This window comes from Diceros bicornis, chromosome 34 (assembly GCF_020826845.1).
Source record: "Diceros bicornis minor isolate mBicDic1 chromosome 34, mDicBic1.mat.cur, whole genome shotgun sequence".
Lineage (NCBI taxonomy): Eukaryota > Metazoa > Chordata > Mammalia > Perissodactyla > Rhinocerotidae > Diceros > Diceros bicornis.
Window position 1 is genome coordinate 30,884,857 of NC_080773.1, and position 23,635 is coordinate 30,908,491.

The 23,635-nt window shown below is 37.8% G+C and overlaps 2 protein-coding genes across 2 annotated transcripts in view; one reads left to right on the forward strand and one right to left on the reverse strand.

The window, feature by feature from the left end:
- LOC131397312 (zinc finger protein 208-like) overlaps nucleotides 1-23,635 on the forward strand; it is a 649,542-nt gene that overhangs the window by 564,534 nt on the left and 61,373 nt on the right.
- On the reverse strand, nucleotides 22,155-23,085 carry LOC131397330 (vomeronasal type-1 receptor 2-like). Its single transcript, XM_058530127.1, is given in 3 exon segments — nucleotides 22,155-22,354; nucleotides 22,357-22,923; nucleotides 22,926-23,085. Coding segments are annotated over 3 exon segments (927 nt in total).

Here is a 23,635-nt window from a genome sequence, read left to right on the forward strand (position 1 = left end):
AACCCAATTAAAAAACGTTCACAGGACTTAAATAGACGTTTCTCCAAAAAAATTTACAAATGGTCAACAAGCACGTAAAAAGATGTTCAACATCACTACTTAGAGAAATGTAAGTCAAAACCTCAATGAGACACCACTTCACACCCATTAGGATGACTATTATATTTTTAAAAAAGAAGAAATAACAAGCATTGGTGAGGAGGTGAAGAAATTGTAACTCTTGTGTATTCCTAGTGTGAAGGTAAAACGGCGCAGCTGCTGTGGAAGATACTATTGCTTTTCCTCAAAAAATTAAACACATGATTATCATGTGATCCAGCAATTCCACTTCTAGATATATGTTCAAAAGGATTGAAATCAGGAACTCAAACGTATTTTCTTTTTTTTGTGAGGAAGATCAGCCCTGAGCTAACATCCATGCTAATCCTCCTCTCCTCTTTTTGCTGAGGAAGACCGGCTCTGAGCTAACATCTATTGCCAATCTTCCTCCTTTTTTTTTTCCCCAAAGCCCCAGTAGATAGTTGTATGTCATAGTTGCACATCCTTCTAGTTGCTGTATGTGAGACACGGCCTCAGCATGGCCAGAGAAGCGGTGCATCGGTGCGCGCCCGGGATCTGAACCTGGGCCGCCAGTAGCTGAGCGCGCGCACTTAACCGCTAAGCCACGGGGCCAGCCCTCAAACATATTTTCTTATGAAGGATTTAAAAAATAACGTTGTATTATAATAACCTGACAGTGTTATGTTCTCTTTTAAATACAGGATTACTTATTTATGAGACATAAATTTTTATTGTACACAAATAATGTATGAGATATGAGTCACCTCAAATCCTTAAAGCCTTCTCAGATATGCAGTAGAATGTTCTGCTCCACCTTTTATTTTTTTTTTTTATTGGTTTATAACATTGTAAAAATTTCAGGTGTACATCATTGTACTTCTATTTCTGCATGGACTACATCATGTTCACCACCAAAATACTAATTACAACCCATCACCACACACATGTACCAAATTATCCCTTTCACCCTCCTCCCTCCCCCCTTCCCTTCTGGTAACCACCAATCCAATCTCTGTCCCTATGTGTTTGTTTATTGTTGTTATTATCTACTACTTAATGAAGGAAATCATACGGTATTTGACCTTCTCCCTCTGACTTATTTCACTTTGCATTATACCCTCAATGTCCATCCATGTTGTTACAAATGCCTGGATTTCATCATTTCTTATGGCTGAGTAGTATTCCATTGTGTATATATACCACATCTTCTTTATCCATTTGTCCCTTGATGGGCACTTAGGTTGCTTCCAAGTCTTGGCTATTCTGAATAATGCTGCAATGAACACAGGGGTGCATGTACCTTTGCAAATTGGTGTTTTCAAGTTCTTTGGATAAATACCCAACAGTGGAATAGCTGGATCATATGGTAGTTCTATCCTTGATTTTTTGAGTAATCTCCATACTGTTTTCCATAGTGGCTGCACCAGTTTGCACTCCCACCAGCAGTGTATGAGAGTTCCCTTCTCTCCACATCCTCTCCAACACATATTGTTTCCTGTCTTGTTAATTATAGCCATTCTGACGGGCGTGAGGTGATATCTCATTGTAGTTTTGATTTGCATTTCCCTGATAGTGATTTTGAACATCTTTTCATGTGTCTGTTGGCCATCTGTATATCTTCTTTGGAGAAATGTCTGTTCAGGTCTTTTACCCATTTTTTAATTGGGTTGGTAGTTTTTTTGTTGTTGAGATGCATGAGTTCTTTATATATTTTGGAGATTAAGCCCTTATCAGATGTATGGTTTGCAAATATCTTCTCCCAATTGTTAGGTTGTCTTTTCGTTTTGTTGATGGTTTCCTTTGCTGTGCAGAAGCTTTTTAGTTTGATGTAGTCCCATTTGTTTGTTTTTTCTATTGTTTCTCTTGCCCGGTCAGATGTGGTGTTTGAAAAGATGTTGCTAAGACTGATGTGGAAGAGCATACTGCCTATGTTTTCTTCTAGAAGTTTCATAGTTTCAGGTCTTACGTTCAAGTCTTTAATCCATTTGGAGTTAATTTTTGTGCATGGTGTAAGGTAAGGGTCTACTTTCATTTTTTTGCATGTGGCTATCCAGTTTTCCCAACACCATTTGTTGAAGAGACTTTCTTTTCCCCATTGTATGTTCTTGGCTCCTTTGTCAAAGATTAGCTGTCCATAGATGTGTGGGTTTATTTCTGGGCTTTCGATTCTATTCCATTGATCTGTGTGTCTGTGCTCCACCTTTTAGCCCAGCCAAAGGAAGAATTTGGAATGAACGACACAAGATTGGCAAAGTGCAACAAATTTTGAGGCTGTTTTAAGGGTACTTGAAAGTGCACTTTATTTTCTTTAATTTTGCAAATGTTTTGAATTTGTTTTTTTAAAATGTTTAAATAAAGCATCCATGCATTACTGTGAAATATATATACAAGAAATTATTTTAATTCATTGCTGATTTCATTTTGATTAAAAGGTTAATATTTGCCACCTATATTCATAGAAAAAATGAGCTCGTAAATGGTCCTACAGTAAAATCCAGCTGTTCCAGATCCAGGGCAGAGTTTTCTCTATATATTGTCAAGAACGGGAGCATATGAGTGAAGTGCACTCTTTGGCTAATGGTTCTCTTCTCTGGAAAGATTGGCATTTACTTTTATTTTTTTTAACCTAATCTCTCTTTAACTTTATTTAGAGTGAAACTATCAGAAGGGAGAGATTTTTCTTTTTTTTTTTTTTTTTTTTTTTTTTTTTTGTGAGTAGATCAGCCCTGTGCTAACGTCTGCCAATCCTTCTCTTTTTTCACTGAGGAAGACTGGCCCTGGGCTAACATCCGTGCCCATCTTCCCCCACTTTATATGGGACGCTGCCACAGCATGGCCTGACAAGCGATGTGTCGGTGAGCGCCCAGGATCCGAACCAGCGAACCCCAGGCCGCCGCAGCACAGCGTGCGCACTCAATCGCTTGCGCCACCGGGCTGGCCCACGAGAAGGGAGAGATTTTTTAATGGCATGTACTTCATTTCACTCTGACTAGTCGTTGTAATACTTGTATTCCATCTCTTTTGGGGGCTCTCACTTCTCATTTCATGACAGAGGAAGCACAAACTTGGGCAGGTTGGGAATATGGTGTTAGTATCATATCCTCTCTGAGAAATCTAAAGGGAAAGTCTCATGAGGCAGGCTCTGCTACAGAACAGTGAGAAGTAACAGCAATCCCCGGATTCTCCAGGACAGACACTGTGGGAAACGTTTCATGAGACAGAGATGGACTATACCAAAGAGAGATCCCCTATTGGCTGGCCTACAATCCAGGAGGGTTTAGTTAGCAGTATTTGCTTTTTGTTGTTGCTTTTTTCCTCTTGGAAGCTCTGCCTATGTTCTAGTATAGAGATTATCCATCACTCCAAAGATTTTTCTCTTGCACCTCTTTGAAATCATATCTCCCCCATACTCATGCCTAGACTGTCTCATCTAATTTCTGTCCTATCTCTACATTTTTCAGATTATCATATAAATGGAATCATACATTATATAACTTGTTTTTAACTGGCTTCTTTCACTCAGCATAATGTGTTGACGTTAAATCATGCTGTTGTGTATATTAATAGTTCATTCCTTCTTATCACTGAGTGTTATTTTATTGTATGGACATGCTACAGTTTATTAATCCAACAATTAGTTGTTAGGTGTTTGGGTTGTTTCCCAATAATTGTTTGGCAATTATACTATAATGCATAAATTCTCCATATATGTTTCTTTTGGTGATGTAATTTTTTATTTCTATGTGTAAATATTTAAGATATTCTGAAAATTGTGTACTTTGCAATCATTTACTCTTTAAATTTTTAGATTCCATCTGAAATGAGGCCACAGAGTTTTTCAATAATCTTTACAATGTACCCCCCAAAAATTTTAGGACCCCTGATAAATCACAAAACCCCAAAATTCTCAGATAAAAGTTTGAGCTGTAAATATCTGCAAAGACCAGAGAATAGGGAAACTATGATTCCCAATTCCCAATAATTGTTTCCCAATAATTGTTTGGCAATTATACTATAATGCATAAATTCTCCATATATGTTTCTTTTGGTGATGTAATTTTTTATTTCTATGTGTAAATATTTAAGATATTCTGAAAATTGTGTACTTTGCAATCATTTACTCTTTAAATTTTTAGATTCCATCTGAAATGAGGCCACAGAGTTTTTCAATAATCTTTACAATGTACCCCCCAAAAATTTTAGGACCCCTGATAAATCACAAAACCCCAAAATTCTCAGATAAAAGTTTGAGCTGTAAATATCTGCAAAGACCAGAGAATAGGGAAACTATGAGCTAGTTCTATTGGAACTTTCTGGATTGCTTATCTGTTCTCAACCCTGATGCAATGATCATGGCACTTCTAGCAACTTTGGATTCATGAGGAGAAGAATGAGAACTTTGTTACATTATTATTTGCCCATCAGCAGATCTCAGTGTACAGTTTGAGGGTAATGTAAATATGTGACATGGACATATAAAATACTGCATCCGTTGCCTAGTAAGCCAGGAATTCATGATCCCTTCTGGAGATTTTTAGCCCACAAAGTGAGTTTAATAGAGCAAAGTTGAATATTAATTTGTTTTTTCAATATACTTTATATCTCAATGATATGAATAAAAGTTGAAGAAATAAATAAATGAGGGAGATTAGACTAATCTTTCCTGCAGAAGAATGCCAAATAGTATACAAAGATACTCCTCTTTCTAGGAGGTGGATATTAATAGAACTGCTCCCACATCCTTGTGTTTGGGCTAAACTTATTGACTCTCTTCCAACCAATACAGAATAGAAATGGACACATAGTGATTTTATAGTGGAGAAACTGGAAAACACTACCAACACTTGATAACCAAATGATCAAGATTAACATTGCCAGTGATAAGTAATGTTAATTGCATGAATTCCCCAATATGATATGACATGACGGGATGGGATGTTTTTCTAAAAACCTATAAACCCTGTCTAATCAGAAAAAACATCAGACTGTGAACAAACTTTTGGGAACCCTCTCCCTGGTCTAACAGGTGAATCTAGCAAGTGAGCTGCATAAGTGTTAGACAACACAAAAGCCCATGCTGTACTGTGAAGCAGCCATGCAAGCCATCTTAAGCCTGCATTAGAGTGACTTTTCAACCCCACACCTCATGACTGAAGATACCAGATGGACAGATCCAAAACAGGAAAAGGTAAAACATAACTCACTCACATTTCCCAGCTGCATTTCTTAGAGGTTGAGGGAAAAAGTAACAACCCTGGTCTTTGCCTCCCTCTACACATAGATAACACCAACATTACAAGCAGTGTTTGATATATAACCAAAAAGTTCTTGTTTATGTTATCTTTGAAATATGTTGCTATTAGATGTGTAAGCACTTCCCTGTATGTACACTACTTTGCTAAAAAGTATATAAACTGCACTCAGATCTGTAGATCTTGGAGCAATACCTCAGAATACTCTGTTGAACTGTTTCCCAGGACTCAAGTTCTTCACTTTGATTATTGAATAAACTCCTTCATTTAACCTTTACCTAGACTCTTTGTTTCAGTTGACAAATTGGTGACCACAAAGGGACCCAGAGAGGCTGCCTGTGACTGCCTGGAGCATTGAGATGACACAGCACCGTGGTACCACCAACGGCCCTTTGAACCCATCCAGCTCCCTGGATCTCCATCTGCAACAGGGTAAGTCTTTCTTGGGTCTCAGGTCTCCTGATCAATGACTGAAGTTCTTTAAGTTTATTTGATAATTGTTTTGTGTTTGTCCAAGTGGGACAGTTTATCTTCTATACTGACATAGAAGGGAATTCCAAACGTGGTGCTCAGGTTTTATGGCCTTTTGAGCCAAGACAAATAAGGAGAATAGCTGGTGGCTTGAGTCAGAGTTTTCCTCAATTTGCTTCCTTGAAAACTGACAACAAGTTCAGCTAGCACTGAACCAGAATGGGAAATAAAACATCAAAACCTGGAAACAATGGGACATTTGACAGCCAGTGCCTGCTAGCTCTGGCAAATTTCATTTTCAATACTTATGGAGCACGTACTTGCAAATGGCTCCCTAAATGGGAGAATACTACTAAAAGAGATCTCACTTTAAAAATGGCCAAAATTTCAATTTGCTCAAACTGGTGTATTTGCATACACAATTGGAAAAAACAAGCTATAAAATTAAACAACCAATGGCAATCCAATTTTAATTTTTTGAGGCTTCTAAATGAAAGCAGGAATCCCTTATTGCCTCTTTAAAAGAAAATAATTAAATGAGACACATGCCAAATTGGAGAAAGACAGCTGCACCAGAGACCACACTAGTGAAAATGAAACCAAATCTGCTGCTCCTCTGTTCTTTCTTGCTGAGCTCTGCTACTTCAAATGCCCCCAAAATCTCTGATCTAAAACTAAGCAAATGTAAATGGGTAAATTTTGAGATAATTTGTCATTATAACGATCATTCTGGGAAACATTTGTTTCAGATAAATCCACACTAAGGGTCACCCTTAAAAGCGAGGATTCAAAACCTCTCAGAGACAATGGAATGCTTTCTTTGATTAACATGCAGAAGCTTATAAAAGACAAAATGACTTCAAAAACAGCTTTAGGGCTGGCCTTGTGGCTTAGCGGTTAAGTGCACAGGCTCCGCTACTGGCGGCCTGGGTTCGGATTCTAGGCGCACACTGATGCACTGCTTCTCCAGCCATACTGAGGCTGCATCCCACATACAGCAACTAGAAGGATGTGCAACTATGACATACAACTATCTACTGGGGTTTTGGGAAAAACAATAAAAGGAGGAAGATTGGCAATAGATGTTAGCTCAGAGCCGGTCTTCCTCAGCAAAAAGAGGAGGATTAGCATAGATGTTAGCTCAGGGCTGATCTTCCTCACAAAAAACAAACAAACAAAAAAAAAACAGCTCTAAAAAGAATGCTTACAGCAAAAAAAAAAAAAATTAGTAAAAATATTTTTCCATCTGAGCAGGTAAACTTAACTTACTCCATCTGTCTTTTGAATTTATACCTGAGACATGGCTAAAAATTTTTAGAGATCTTTATGTCTATCTGTATGTCTGTATGTGTATGTCTCTTTCAATATATATATATTTCTACCTCCAGATGGTATAATTTCTAAAAGAGCTCTATTTAACTGGCTTAAAAGAAGTGCTTATATAAATTGTTTCTAAATGTAATAGAAACTAACCCAAATGTCTTTCAAGTTAAAGTGATATACAGAATAATCTTCAGTAAATGAAAGCTTATTTAAGTTTTTTGGTTTAATTGCAATAAACATGTTTTCAGAGTTATCAGCATTAGATATGATACAGACTTGTTATCTCTGTTACAAAATTTGTCAGCACAGAACAATAACTTAGAATAATGGCTGACTGTCTAATGTCTCATGAAGTTTTTGTAGACAATCTCAATATAATTATTGATAACAAGTAAACTAAATAGATGTGAAAAAATAAACTTTCTGGTGTGAACTTTTTAACAGTAATTATGTGTTATGGTATATGTACTTAAAATAACTTCAAAACCTTTTGATTACTTGAAACCCTAGAGTTTAACTAATTTCCTAAATTAGTTAAATGGTAAAAATGTATTGAGTATCTAGGTCATTTCACATAAGAAAAAAATAGAATTAATTGCTAAACACAGATTTATCTACTTTTGGCCTCTTATATCAGATAACCTAGAAAACAACTTGAGTTTATTAATAAACATATTTTGTGTCATGCTGAGAAATTTTCTCTGAGAAAGCACATGTTTCTAGATACTCTATATTCAAAGAAAGTAACATGTAGGTTTTCAGTGAAGAAGGTATAAGGAATGGGGACATTTTTTGTTTTGTTAAGAAAGATAAATTTGTTCTAAATTACTAGGAAGGAAAAAAGGCACAGGACAAATTCTGAATAAAAAAAGAAAGCAATAGGAGTGAAGTCAGGATCCTAGCAGAGTGAGTTGTTCCCTTTGTCTCTCCTCTCTAAGTTACAACCAACCAGACATCCGTTGACCAACAGAGGATTCCCTACACAGCACAGGATGCCTAAAAGATCCCTGCATCTATACATCTGAAGGTGGGTGGACTGCTCCACTGGGAGGCAGTGGAACAAGGGGAACATCTTCTTCTCCCTCCCCTGGCTGCAGCAATCTAGGGTACAGATACTCACACTAACCCACATGCCTGTGTGTGGTCACATCAGGAGAAGAAAAAAAAACGGTGTGGTTTGTTCCCTGTTGACTCCCAGTGGACCAAATGCATGCCCCTCCCCTTCCCCTGGCAGTTGGCAGGTCTTTCAGACAGTGGGGATAGTATTCAAAACTCAGATTTTCTCAGCTAGAGTGGGCTGCTCTGATATGAGTTTTCAAAACACAGCAGCTAGAAGGAGAGAAGAGAGGCTGCATAGTGAATAAGCACTTCTCCCTGCTTAACCTCTGCTCCTCCCTAGTGGTGGTAGGTGGAACCTATGACCAGAGGCTTCAGGAACCACAGAAGAACCAGTGACCTGGCCCCCAAGTGCAGCACCCCCAACACCAGCCACCAGCAGTGGATGCTGCATAAAGTACTTGGGTCCCTGGGCCCCCAGCAGTGAGAATGACACCAATAAAACCAACACCCTTGGGAGTGGTGCAGCCAGCACTGCCAGACAACCCAGGAGCAGCAGTGCAAGAGGTGCACAGAACAGCAACATCCAAGCCCATAGTTCACCTTCAGAGAGCCAGTGGGGGAACAGGAGACCCAGGTGATCCCAGAAGCAACAGAATTGCTCACAGCCTGGTGACCCTGGTGGCGACACCTGAGACTGCAGTGATATCATAAGCAGCAAGACACAGGTAACCTCAGAGGGACAAGCAGCACAAGGAGGGTATGGAAAGTGGCTCTGGCAGGACAGTGAAGGGTGGAAAGTGCAGGATCTCAAATACAACCAGAAGCAGCTCAAAACCAAAGTAACCAAAGCCTTAGTCAAATAAGAAATGTGGTTAATACCATGAATGCACTGTCAGAGGATCAATTCATCAAACGCCATGCAGAATTACAGTAACATGGCAGAACAGAAGGAGAATGACAACTCTTCTGAAACAAAACTTGAAGTCACAGAAGGTTATAATCTGACAGAGAATTCAAAATAACTATCATAAAGAAATTCAATGAGTGACAAGAAAACTCAGAAAGACAATACAATGAGCTCAGGAATAAAATTAATGAACAACAATACTTCACCAAAGAGACTAAACCTCTAAAAAATAAACTGAACAGAAATTCTGGAGTGAAGAACACAAATAATGAGATGAAAAATAATGTATAAAGCATTAAAAATAGAGCAGACCATACAGAGGAAGGAATTAGTGAGCTTGAAGATAGAAACCTAGAAATGATTCAAGTGGAGCAGGAGAGGGAATGAACATTCAAAGAAACTGAAGAAATTCTTTGAGAAATATCTGACTCAATTAGGAAAAGTAACATAAGGATTATAGGTCTCCCAGAAGGAGAAGAGAGGGAAAAAGGAGCAGAGAGCTTATTCAAAGAAATAATAGTGAGAACTTTCCAAAACTAAGGAAGAAACTGGACATTCAAGTACATGAAGCTAATAGAAATCCTAATTACCTCAACGCAAAAACACCTTCTCCAAGGTATATAATATTAAAACTGTCAAAAATCAATGAAAAAGAAAAATATTGAGAGCACCAAGAAAGAAGGAGCTATCCTACAAAGAAACCCCCATCAGGCTTTCAGCAGATTTCTCAGCAGAAATCCTGCATGCTAGGAGAAAGTGGAGTGATATATTCAAAATATTGGAAGACAAAAACTATCAGCAAAGAGTACTCTATCCAGCAAAATTATCCTTCAGATATGACAGAGAAATAAAAGCTTTCCCAGATGAACAAAAGCTGAGTGAGTTCATCACCAATAGACCTGCCTTACAAGAAATGTTGAAAGGAGCCCTCCTACCTGAAACAAAGAAGAAAAGGTTTACAAAGCTCTGAGCAAGTAGATAAATAGATGGAAAGAACCAGAAAATTGCAGCTCTATATCAGAACAGTTAGTAAATAATTATAACAAAAAGGATGAAGGAAAAGAAAGCATCAAAAATAACTATAACCACTTCAATTCGGTCACAAACTCACAAAACAAAAAAGAATAATTTTTGACAACAAAAACCTAGAAATGGAAGAGGAAAGAGATGGAACCTGCATAGGCTAATGGAGATAACAGGCTCTCAGAAAATGGACTATCTCATCTATGAGATCTTTTATACAAACCTCATGGTAACCACAAACCAAAAATCATAGCAGAGTCACAAATCACATATAAAGAGAAAACTGAGATAAACATAGCAGAAAAGCACCAAACTAAAATGGCAGAGAACAATACAATGGAAAAGATACAATGGAAATATAGAACAAAGGGGAAAACAAGAGATAAAATGGCATTATTTAGCCCTCATATATCAACAATCATTCTAAAAGTAAATGGATTGAATTCACCAATCAAAAGACACAGAACGGCTGGATGGGTTAAAAAACAAGACCCAACAATACGCTGTCTCCAGGAAACCCATCTCAGTGCTAAAGACAAGCATAGTCTCAGAGTGAAGGGATGGAAGATGATACTCGAAGCAAATGGCAAGCAAAAGAAAGAAGGTGTAGTCATACTTACATCAGACCAAACAGACTTCTCAAGTGCACGTGGAACATTCTCAAAGATAGACTATATGTGGGGAAAAAACTAAGCCTTAATAAATTTAAGAAGATTGGAATCATATCAAGCATCTTCTCTGACAACAGTGCTAATGAAACAAGAAATAAACTACAAGAAAACAGCTGGGAAAGTCACAATATGTGGAGACTAAGAAACATACTACTGAACAACAATTGGATCGATGAGGAAATCAAAGGAGAAATTAAAAAAAAATACCTGGAGACAAATTAAAATGAAAACACAACATACCAAAATTTATGGGATGCAGCAAAAGCAGTACTGAGAGGGAAATTTATAGCAATACAGGCCTATCTCAACAAAAGCGCAAAATCTCAAATAAACAAGCTTAACCTATACCTAAAATAACCAGAAAAAAGAAGAACAAAGCCCAAAGTCAAGAGACAGAAGGAAATAATAAAAATCAGAGCAGAAATAAATGAAATAGAGATTTAAAAAAATAGAAACGATCAATAAAAGTCAGAGCTGATTCTTTCAAAAGATAAACAAAATTGACAAACCCTTAGCCAGACTTATTAAGAAAAAAAAGAGAGAAGACTCAAAGAAAGAAAATCAGAAATGAAAGAGGAGAAATTACAATGAACACCATAGAAATGCAATGGATTATAAGAGAATATTGTGAAAAGCTATACACCAACAAACTAGATAAACTGGAAGAAATGGATAAATTCTTAGAATCATACAACCTCCCAAAACAAAATCAAGAAGAAATAGGGAATCTGAATACACCAATAACAGGTAAAGAGATTGAAACGGTAATCAAAAACCTCCCAAAAAAACAAAAATCCAGAACCAGACAGCTTCTCTGGTGAATTCTACCAAATACTCAAAGGTTTAATACCTATCCTTCTCAAACTATTCTGAAAAATTGAAGAAGATGGGATGCTTTCTAACTCATTTTGCAAGGCCAACATTACCCTGATATCCAAACCAGAGAAGGACAACACAAAAAAGGAAAATTACAAGCCAATATCGCTGAAAAATATAGATGCAAAAAAAACCTCAAAAAAGTTAGCAAATAAAATACAGCAATATATTAAAGAGATCATACACTACGACCAAATGGGATTTATTCCAGGGATGCAGGGATGGTTCAACATCCACAAATCAATCAATGTGATACACCACATAAAACAAAATTAAGAATAAAAATCACATGATCATCTCAATAGATGCAGAGAAAGCATTTGACAAGATCCAATGTCCATTTATGATAAAAACTCTGAATAAAATAGGTATAGAAGGAAAGTACCTCAACATAATAGAAGCCATATATGACAAACTCACAGCCAACATCATACTTAATGGTGAAAAACTGAAAGCCATTCCTCTGAGAACAGGAACAAGACAAGGATGCCCACTCTCACCACTCTTATTCAACTTAGTACTGGAAGTTGTAGCCAGCCAGAACACTCAGGCCATAAACAGACAAAAAAAGAAATAGAAGGTATCCAAATAGGAAAGGAAAAGGAACACTGTCACTGTTTGCAGACGCCATCATTCTATACGTAGATAACCTTAAAGAATCCACCAAAAAGCTATTACAAATAATCCACAAATAATAAAAAGTTGTAGGGTACAAAATCAACATACAAAAATCAGTGGCATTTCTATACACTAATAATGAACTAGCAGAAAGATTAGGCAAGAATACAATCCCATTTACAATCACAACAAAAAGAACAAAATACCTGGGAATAAATTTAACCAAGGAGGGGGAGACCTATACACTGAAAACTATAAGACATTATTGAAAGAAATTGAAGAAGACATAAAGAAATGGAAAGATATCCAATGATCATGGATTAGAGGAATAAACATAGTTAAAATGTCCATATTACCTAAAGCAATGCAGAGATTCAATGCAATCCCAATCAGAATCCCAATGAGATTCTTCACAGGGATAGAACTAAAAATCCTAAAATTTATATGGAACAACAAAAGATCTCAAGTAGCCAAAACAATCCTGAGAAAAAAGAACAAAGTTGGAGGCATCACACTCCCTGAATTAAAATTATACTACGAAGCTGTAGTAATCAAACAGCATGGTACTGGCACAAAAACTGACATACAGATCAATGGAACAGAATTGAGAGCCCAGAAATAAAACAACACATCTTTAGACAGCTAATCTTTGACAAAAGAGCCAAGAATATACAATGGAAAAAGGAAAGTCTCTTTAATAAATGGTGTTGGGAAAACTGGACAGCCACCTGCAAAAAGAATGAAAGTAGATCATTACCATGCACCATACACTAAAATTAACTCAAAATGGATAAAAGACTTGAATGTAAGACCTGCAACCATAAAACTCCTAGAAGAAAATATAAGCAGTACACTCTTTGACATTGGTCTTAGTAGTATCTTTTCAAATATAATATCTACTCAGGCAAGGGAAACAAAAGAAAAAATAAACAAATGGAACTACATCAGACTGAAGAGCTTCTGCCAAGGCAAGGGGGACCAGGAACAAAATGAAAATACAATCCACCTACTGAAAGAAAATATTCAAAAATCATATATTCGACAAAGGGGTAATTTCCAAAATGTATAAAAAGCTCATACAATTCAACAACAAAAAAACAAACAACCCAATCAAAAAATGGGAAGAGGATATGAACAGACATTTTTCCAAAGAAGATATGTAGATGGCCAACAGGCAAATGAAAAGATGTTCATCATCACTAATTATTAGGGAAATGCAAATCAAAACTACAATGAGATATCACTTCAAACTCGTCAGAATGGCTATAACTAACAAGACAAAAAATAACAAGTGTTGGAGAAGATGTTCAGAAAAGTGAACTCTCATACACCACTGGTGGGAATGCAAACTCCTGCAGCCCACTATGGATAACTGGATGGAGATTTCTCAAAAAATTAAAAATAGAAATACCATGTGATCCACTGCTATCCCACTACTGGGTATTTATCCAAAAAACATGAAATCAACAATTCAAAGAGATTTATGTATCCTTTTGTTTATTGTAGCACTATTCACAATAGCCAAGACATGGAAGCAACATAAGTGCCCATCGACAAATGAATGGATAAGGAAGATGTGATATATAAATGCAATGGAACACCACTCAGCCATAAAAAAGATGAAAGTGTGCCATTTGCGACAACATGGGTGGACCTTGAGGGTATTATTCTAAGCAAAATAAATCAGACAGAGAAAGACAAATACATATGATTTCGCTCATATGTGGAAGATAAAGACGTAGATAAGGAGAACAGATTAGTGGTTACCGGAGGGGAAGGGAGTGGGGGAGGTGGAAAAGGGTAAAAGGGCACGTGCATGGTGACAGATGAAAACTAGACTATTGGTGGCAAACACAAGGCAGTCTATTCATAAATTGATATATAATAATGTACACATGAAATTTACACAATGTTATAAGCCACTATGACTTCAATAAAATAATTTTTTTAAAAAGGAAGGAGACATTGCCTACTTTTGATTTAAAGGAGAAAAGGACAATAGAGAGGCAGAAAGGCAAATTGCAGAAAGTCTAGTCCAAATTTCTCCTCTGGTTGACTAGAAATAGATGAAGAAGGAGACTCTCTAAATAAAGGAGGCAAGTCCTGAGGGTGAAAATTGAAATTAGCTTAATATGAACAGGATGAATTATAAGGAAACCCCTGCAATTAAAGTATGAGCATCCACTTAGAAAGAAATAAACTGAAAAAAATTCTTTTTGAGGAAAAACAAAAGAAAGTGGTAAAAAGTTTGTGGGAAAACCCTGAAGAAAGAATTTTGTGCATGGTCAAGTTGGCTAAGATTGAAGTGAATTTAATTAAGTAAACAAGTTTTAATATCAAAGTAAGCTGATACTAAAATTAGAATTTGGTGTTCTTTCTCTTAAAAAGATAATTTTTGAGGCTGGCCCAATGGTGTAGTGGTTAGGTGCACGTGCTCTGCTGCTGGTGGCCCGGGTTCGGATCCCGGAGACGCATTGACACACTGCTTGTCAGGCCATGCTGTGGCGGCGTCCCACATAAAGTGGAGGAAGGTGAGCATGGATGTTAGCTCAGGGCCAGTCTTCCTCAGCAAAAAGAGGAGGATTGGAATGGATGTTAGCTCAGGGCTGATCTTCCTCACACACACAAAAAAAAAGATAATTTTCTTGGACTTTTAGTTGGCTTTTGATAAAGAAATTGTGAAAGGTTGTCTTTCACCTTTGATTTCATCTTCAGAGAGATTCAAGACAAGGACTCTGACTTTTACTCTGGAATGCGAGTTTCTGATGAACTTTCAGATCCTAAAACTGAACTAGGTAAAAAAATTACAGAACTATGATGGAGAAACTGATGGCTTCATAAAACTACTAACGAAATAACAATGAGGAGTTTTTTAGGACTGACTAGACACTGCAGGAATTGGGTGCCATCTTTTCAGTCATTGCTTAACCTTTATATATATATATATATATATTACTTAAGTCTGAGTAATCTGATTTGATTGAATGAACACCAGAAGGAGAAAAAGCTGTAAACCCCTTAGAGTCCATCTTGGATCAGATACCAGCTTTAAGTCACCCCAATTTCAACTTGCCATTTTTTTCTCTTTGTACACAAAGAGAAAAGAAATGTTTTAGGCATATTAACTGAAGAACATGGTGGTCAACATTGACATATAGGGTACTATAGTCAGCAATTAGACCCAATAGCAAAAGGACATTCCACTGTGTATGAGGGCTATTTCAACAACAGCTCTCTTGTAAAAGACTACAGAAGAAATAGTGCTGGGGTATCCTTTAACTATTTATGTCCCACACTCAGTTGAATTTCTTCTAAATTGTCATCAGACTAGTGCTATTCTGTAAGCATATTAGCTTCTTAGGAAGTTTTGTTGCTCTCTGCACCTAATATGACCTTAGCCCAATGTAATAATCTTAACCCTGCAACTTTACTTCCAGTACCACGGGAGGAAAATGACCATGGTTGCATTTTAATAACAGATTACCTTCTTGCTCCAAGGAATGACTTACAAGAAACTCCTATTGTTAATGCTGATCCAATTTGGTTTACAGATGGATCTTACATAAAGGATAAACAAGGACAATGCCAGGCTTGATGTACAATAACGTCCTCAGTGGACATAATTGAGAGTTCTTATTTATCATAAATAAAGTCAGCACAGCAAGCTGAATTAATTGCTTTAACTTGATATTGTCAATTTCCTAAGACCAGGTGGCAAATATTTATGCTGATAGTCGCTATGTTTTTGGAGTAGCATACGACTTTGGAATGCTGTGGAAACATTGGGAAGGGTTAACCCCTTCAGGACAACCTATAAAAAATGAAAAACAGGGGCCAGACCTGTGACCTAGTGGTTAAGTTCAGTGTGCTCCACTTCAGTGGCCAGGGTTTGCGGGTTCAGATCCCTGATGCAGACCTACACCACTCATTAGCCATGCTGTGGTGGTGACCCATATACAAAATAGAGGAGAGTTGGCACAAATGTTAGCTCAGGGCAAATCTTCCTCAAGTAAAAAAGAGGAAGATTGGCAACAGATGTGAGCTCAAGGTGAATCTTCCTCACCAAAAAATAAAAGAAAAGAAAAATTCAATTTTTTGAATTGAATTATTCAATGATATACCACTATCAAAACAATTGGCAATTATTAAAATACCAGAGCGTTCTAAATCTGACACTTCAAAAGCTAAAGGAAATCAACTTGCTGATGCAGCTGCTAAGCAGGCAGCTTTAAAACCTTAACCTCTCCAGCCTTGAGAATGCCTGCTGCTCCTTGTTAACCTTGCTAATGCACTGCAAGATTTCCTTCTACAGGCTGAAGAAATCACCATGGAAGAAGAGAAACAAATATAACAACAAAATGGGGGAATTTTGGACTCCACCATACAAATATACTTTGGGCCAATAAAAACACCCATAGTGCCTATTGGAGCTCAATTGCCACTCTTCCAGCATATATATCAATTAATTCATTGGGCCAAAATATGATTTTATGGAGAAGACAATATTTTTGGAAACTTTCTCCCACAATGGTTCACAAAGCCTAGGCTCCTTGTACTATGTGTCCTAAGCATAATCCTGGGAACCTGCTTCATGTGTCACAAGGTCACTTTCCCCTTCCTAAGGAACACTTTGATGTGTGGCAATTGGACTTTGTTCAAATGTCACCATCTCAAGGATATAAATATATCTTAATAATGATTGCATGTTTTCACATTGGATTGGGGCTTTCCCCTGCAGAAAAGCAGAAGCTTTAACAGTAGTTAAGTTGTTACTAGAAAGAATAATTCCTGTTTGGGTAATTCCTATCAAATTACAAAGTGACAAGGAAACTCATTTCACCAGGATAGTAATGAGATCTATCTGTGACACTTGGCCAATAAAGCAGCACTTTCACTGTGCTTATCACCCCCAGTCCTTGAGATTAATGGAAAGAACTAACAGCACTATCAAAACTGAGTTGGCAAAACTTTCAGAAGCATTTAATCTCTCCTGGCCAAAAGCTCTTCCGCTAGTGCTCCTCAATCTTAGGTCTACACCTTTTGGTAAACATCAGCTGTCTCTTGAAATAATAACAGGACAGCCTATGACATTTGATAAAGGAATTTATGGACCAACTCAAAGGAGATATCTTGTATTACTGTCAAGGTCTTATTAAGATACTAGGAAAAAATGGAAGGTTGGTAGTTGATTCCTTTCACAGTGAGCTCCCAGGAGATGAAGAGCTTAAGGATCATGGACTATAACCTAGAGATTCTATTTATTGGAGGAGATATCAAATTAAAGACTCTTTTCAGCACCATTGGAAAGGACCATACCGGGCACGCTTAAACAATCCATGTGCTGTGAAGCTAAAAGGCATAAAATCACGGATTCACATTTCTTATTTTAAAAAGGCCCATCCTCCTGCGTGGACTTACAATATATGGTATATAGGAAGGGGTCAATTTTACTTGGAGGGAATAAGAAATCATACTGTTCAACTACCAGATCACTATTGCAACCAAACTGAATTTAAGATAAACAGCTCAGGCAATGCATGCAGTACAGAAATTATAGGAAAGATTCATCTACCAGAGGTTAATAAGATTTATGATAATATAGATAAAAAAAATTATGCCTATTAGGAGTTCCAACAAAGACCAACCCACCGTCCTCCCCGCAGTTGAAGTTAAGATCATGGAAAATGAATGGCCTGAGGAGACATTAGATTTGGCTTCTTAGGCAGTGCAAGATGCACTTCCGCAGTCCAAGGAGACTTGTCATAAAGCACAAGTAAGTGTACATAAAGGAGGGAAAAGAATTATCCCACTAGTTCGAAAATATGCAAACATCTGTTCAGGATTCATTGGACGGTTTTCTTGTCTTTTTTACTCATCTACTCATGTTGATACCCTAAAAATTGTGTTCACAATTATAATCTTGATTGCATTTATTATTCTGTTGTTCTGATGTTATGCTAAGGTGTTGAAGAAGGCCCAGGTCATACTAGCTAGGAAGGTAGAAATGATCCAGAATGCATTAATGAATGACTTGTAAGATAGGTAAGAAAATGAGAGATACACCATGTCAGAGGAAAACAGAAGGAGCACCTCACTGGTCATGAATACAACTGTGGGTTGATGACGACCAAAGGGAGGGGTTGTGAACAAACTTTTGGGACTCCTCTCCCTGGTCTAACAGGTGAATCTAGCAAGCGAGCTGCATAGGCTTAAAGTCAGTACAAAAATCCATGTCTTATTGTGAAGCAGCCATACAGGCCATCCTAAGCCTGTGTTAGAATGACCTTGCAACCCCACAGTTCATGACTGAAGACTCCAGCTGGACAAATCCACAACAGGAAACGATAAAGGGTAGCTAACTCTCACATTTCCCAGCTGCATTTCTTAGAGATTCAGGGGGAAAAGTAATGACCCTGGTCCTTGCCTCCCTCCACACATAGATAACACCAACATTACAAGCCTTGTTTGATGTATAACCAAAAAGTTCTTGCTTATGTTAGCTTTGAAGTATATCACTACTAGATATGTAAGCACTTTCCTGTATGTATACTGCTTTGTTTAAAAAAAAAAGTATAGGGCCAGCCCCGTGGCTTACCTGTTGAGTGCACGCGCTCTGCTACTGGCAGCCCGAGTTCGGATCCCAGGCGCACACTGGTGCACTGCTTCTCCAGCCATGCTGAGGCCGCGTCCCACATACAGCAACTAGAAGGATGTGCAACTATGACATACAACTATCTACTGGGGCTTTGGGAGAAAAAAAGGAGGAGGATTGGCAATAGATGTTAGCTCAGAGCCCGTCTTCCTCAGCAAAAAGAGGAGGATTAGCATGGATGTTAGCTCAGGGCTGATCTTCCCCACAAAAAAAAAAGAAGTATATAAACTGCGCTCAGATCTGTAGATCTTGGAGCAGTTCCTCAAAATACTCTGTTGGACTGTTTACCAGGACTTGAGTTCCTCACTTTGATTATTGAATAAACTTCTTCATTTAACCTTTACCTAGATCCTTTTTATTTTTGATTTTATTTATTTATTTATTTTTCTCCCAAAGCCCCAGTAGATAGTTGTATGTCATAGTTGCACATCCTTCTAGTTGCTGTATGTGGGACACGGCCTCAGCATGGCCGGAGAAGCTGTGCGTCGGTGCACGCCCGGGATCCGAACCCACGCCACCAGCAGCGGAGCACGCGCACTTAACCACTAAGCCACGGGGCCGGCCCTACCTAGATTCTTTATTTCTTTATTTGACAAATCAAATTTTAGAGATATTCTAAAAAGGAGTTGACCAGTCCTTCTCACACCTGCCAAGGTGATGAAAAACTAGGAAAGACTGAGAAACTGACACAGAGAAGAGGAGATTGGGAGAGATGTTGAATAAATGTAATGTGGTATTCTGGATTGGATCCTGGAGGAGAAAAAAAAAAGATTTTAGTGTTAAAACTGTTGAAATATCAATAAAGTCTACAATTTAATTTATAGTATTGTGCCAATGTTGCTTTCTTAGTTTTCTGAAATGTACCATGGTAATGTAAGATGTTAACAACAGAAACAGGGTAAAGAGAATATGAGATCTCTCTGTATTATCTTTGTCACTTTTCTGCAAGTTTAAATTTATTCCAAAATAAAAAATTTACATTAAAATTGCAACCATTTATAATTTAATTACAGATATTTACATTAAATTATTTTGAGTTAATATATGTTTGAGTTCATATCTACCCTTTTCTTTGGAATGCGTCCATTTTGCTCTGTTGGTGATTTCAAAAGCAATAAAACTCCTTAAACAATATAGAGTCAATAGATTCATGTCTGGCCTCCAAATTGCTAGTCCTCTACCAATCCAAACTTGATGAAACAACTTGATGAAACACTTCTTTGGTTTTCTTTTTCTTTTTTTTTTTGCTTAGAAAGATTCATCCTAAGCTAACATCTGTTGCCAATCTTCCCCTTTATACTTGAGGAAGATTCGCCCTGAGCTAACATCTGTGCCAGTTTTTCTCTATTTTGTATGTGGGTCGCCACCACAGAATGGCCAAAGAGTGGTATAGGACTGTGCCTGGGACCCGAACCTGAGAACCTGACTACTGAAGTAGAGTGCACCGAACTTAACCACTAAGCCACAGGGCCAGCACCATTGAAACACTTCTTTATAAGCTTGTCTCCTCAAATTGGAAATGTAGAAGTCCACCCTGAGATCTGTTTCTTATCAACCAGACAATCGGCACCAAGACCTGACCCAGAACAATCTACCTTCTAAAGATCCTTGAAATTGATTCACTTTTATCAATTTCATCAATAAATGAATGATAAAATGTCTACTTAATGTTTGCTTCCCACCTGTACTTTTTAAAACATCAGGCCGGCCCTGTGGCTTAGAGGTTAAGTGCGCGCACTCGGCTATGGGCGGCCCAGTTTCGGATCCCAGGCACGCACCGATGCACTGCTTCTCTGGTCATGCTGAGGCCATGTCCCACATACAGCAACTAGAAGGATGTGCAACTATGACACACAACTATCTACTGGGGCTTTGGGGGGAAAAAAAAAGGAGGAGGATTGGCAATAGACGTTAGCTCAGAGCCGGTCTTCTTCAGCAAAAAGAGGAGGATTAGCATGGCTGTTAGTTCAGGGCTGATCTTCCTCAAAAAAAAAATTAAAAAAAATAAAACATCAGCAACATATAATCTTGTGTTCTCCTTAGTCTCTTGAAGCTCACTATTCTGATATTTAATTGAAAAAAAAATTTTTTTTTTTTGTGAGGAAGATCAGCCCTGAGCTAACATTCGTGCCAATCCTCCTCTTTTTGCTGAGGAAGACTGGACCTAGGCTAACATCTGTGCCCATCTTCCTCCACTTTATATGGGACACTGCCACAGCATGGCCTGACAAGGGATGCGTCAGTGTGCGCCCACGATCTGAACCTGGGCTGCCAGCAGCGGAGTGCGCGCACTTAACCACTATGCCGCCCACCCCGAAAATATTTTATTTTATTTTATTTTGTGTGTGTGTGTGTGTGTGTGAGGGAGATCAGCCCTGAGCTAACATTCATGATAATCCTCCTCTTTTTGCTGAGGAATACTGGCTCTGAGTTAACATCTATTGCCAATCATCCTCCTTTTTTCCCCTCCCCCAAAGCCCCAGTAGATAGTTGTAAGTCATAGTTGCACACCCTTCTAGTTGCTGTATGTGGGACGCGGCCTCAGCATGGCCAGAGAAGCGGTGCGTTGGTGCGCTCCCGGGACCGAACCCGGGCTGCCAGTAGCGGAGTGCACGCACTTAACCGCTAAAGCCACCGGGCCAGCCCCGAAAATGTTTTTAACATGCTCATATTTCTTTATATACGTTTTCTTATTTTGAACTATGACCATTTCTCTAAGGATGTAAGGCACAATATTCACAACCTGGCTGTCATTGTGCACAATAACCAAAACCTCATTTTCCATCCAGCTTCATGTCAGGCCGCTTGCATTACAATACAGAGACACTGAACCCTCCACCATGAGTTTCTTGAAGGAACATGCCACGTGCTATTCGTTTTAAAGGCACTATCCTTACTATCACATGGCCTATAAATCTTGGGTAAATTTGATATCTCACATTAAAAATTATACACTCAATGACATTTCCAGTATCTCTATATTAATTTAGGACTAACTGTTTTGTTATTTATTGGACTCTGAATTTCTCCACTGCAACCATTAGTGAAATACAATTACATGAGTACTTACATAATAATTACATATAGTTTCATTTACAATGACTATTATTTACTATTTATTGTTGCAGCAGAATCTCTGTCTCATTCAAAATTCTATGTGCAATGAGACTGACTGTGATTTTGCTTACAAGTCCTTGAAGGATGAGTACGTAATTGACTGAACATGGTGAAAGTCAGATAATTTATACTTTTCTGATGAGATGAGGGAACTGTGTATTTCTTCCAGTGCACACAAAGAAGAATTTGGATACACAGTGGTCATGACTCAAGAGAACAAAGGGGCTGGCAGTAGGAAAACATGTGTTGATTAAGGCAGAGGTGTTCACCAGCCACCAAGTGGTGTTATGAAAAATAAAAAAATAAACGTAAGTAATGGAAGAGATACAAAGGTGCTCACCAGGACAAGGATGCTTTGGGTAGCTCTAATCTCAGGGGAGGACCTGAAGGACATTTTGGTCCTACGAATGTGTTGGACCTGCTGCTTGTGTCTGTACAGAATGGAAACAATGGACCCACTGGCCCAAGTCATGAGTCCCAAACACAAAACATCATGGAAGGATATAAATATTGTATATAGTATCTCTATGTCTTTGTCATGAAGTTCAGTAATACAGTATCCAATGTCTATAGTTTTTGAGATGTTTTTGTTGTTCCATTTGTCAGTCACATACACAAGAGTCATAATATTTAGTATTATGTTTAGGATCCAGCAGAAGACATTTGAGAGGCCAATGTATTTGGGAGCTTTCACTTTAAGCAATGCCGACCTGGAGTTCCAGGGACTGATCGTGATCACCTGGAAGACACTCAAGAGGCAGGTGGTGTCAATGGACACACCCCTGGCTACTCGGTGAACATAGAAAACAAGTTTGCATCCAAAATCATTGAAAAAATGTTGCAACCCAAAAGCTGCCATTGTCTCTGGGATTCCTCTTGAGAGAATGACCAAAAGTTGGTTAAAGTCAGGTGCCTGAGAATCAAATCTGTTGACTTTGACCTGTATCCACTGAAGTAAAGGGATATGTAATGATGTAAGAGTGAGAAATTCCCCAGGATTCCAATGACTATCTGAAATACGAAGATCATTGCAAATTTCAAATGCAGTGAGGCCATTCTGTTATTTTCCGTGGCTCAGTGTTCACATTCACAAAGAGAAGATTCTGCATGAAAACATGGGTTGTGGGCTAACTATTCATGGAAAATAAATTCAAAATTCTCCACTTACTGTTACTTCTTCCTGAGAATTTTTTTCAAATATACAATTTTTCTTTTGTTAAAGATTTCCCAAGTTTAGTGTGTTTATATAGTGCTTATTTAGTCACTGTTACTAATGCTTTACCTATTGTAAATTATTTAGTATTTACAAGTATATGAGTTAAACGTAATACTATTCTCCTTTTACAAACAAGGAGAGTTTAACTAAAATGAGCTTATATGACTCATTTAAATATTGGAACAGTCAGGATTTGAACCTGGGTAGCTGGTTGCAATAATGTTGCTGTTTAACATTGTGCTATACTCTCATAGCTACCTAGTTGTATCTTTAAATAATCAAGATATATGCATATATTGTTATACTTGAAATTTAATTGATGTTTGTGCCAATTTCTCATTTTTGTTAAAATATTTATTCTGTTGACCAATATCACTTGTGAATGAAGAT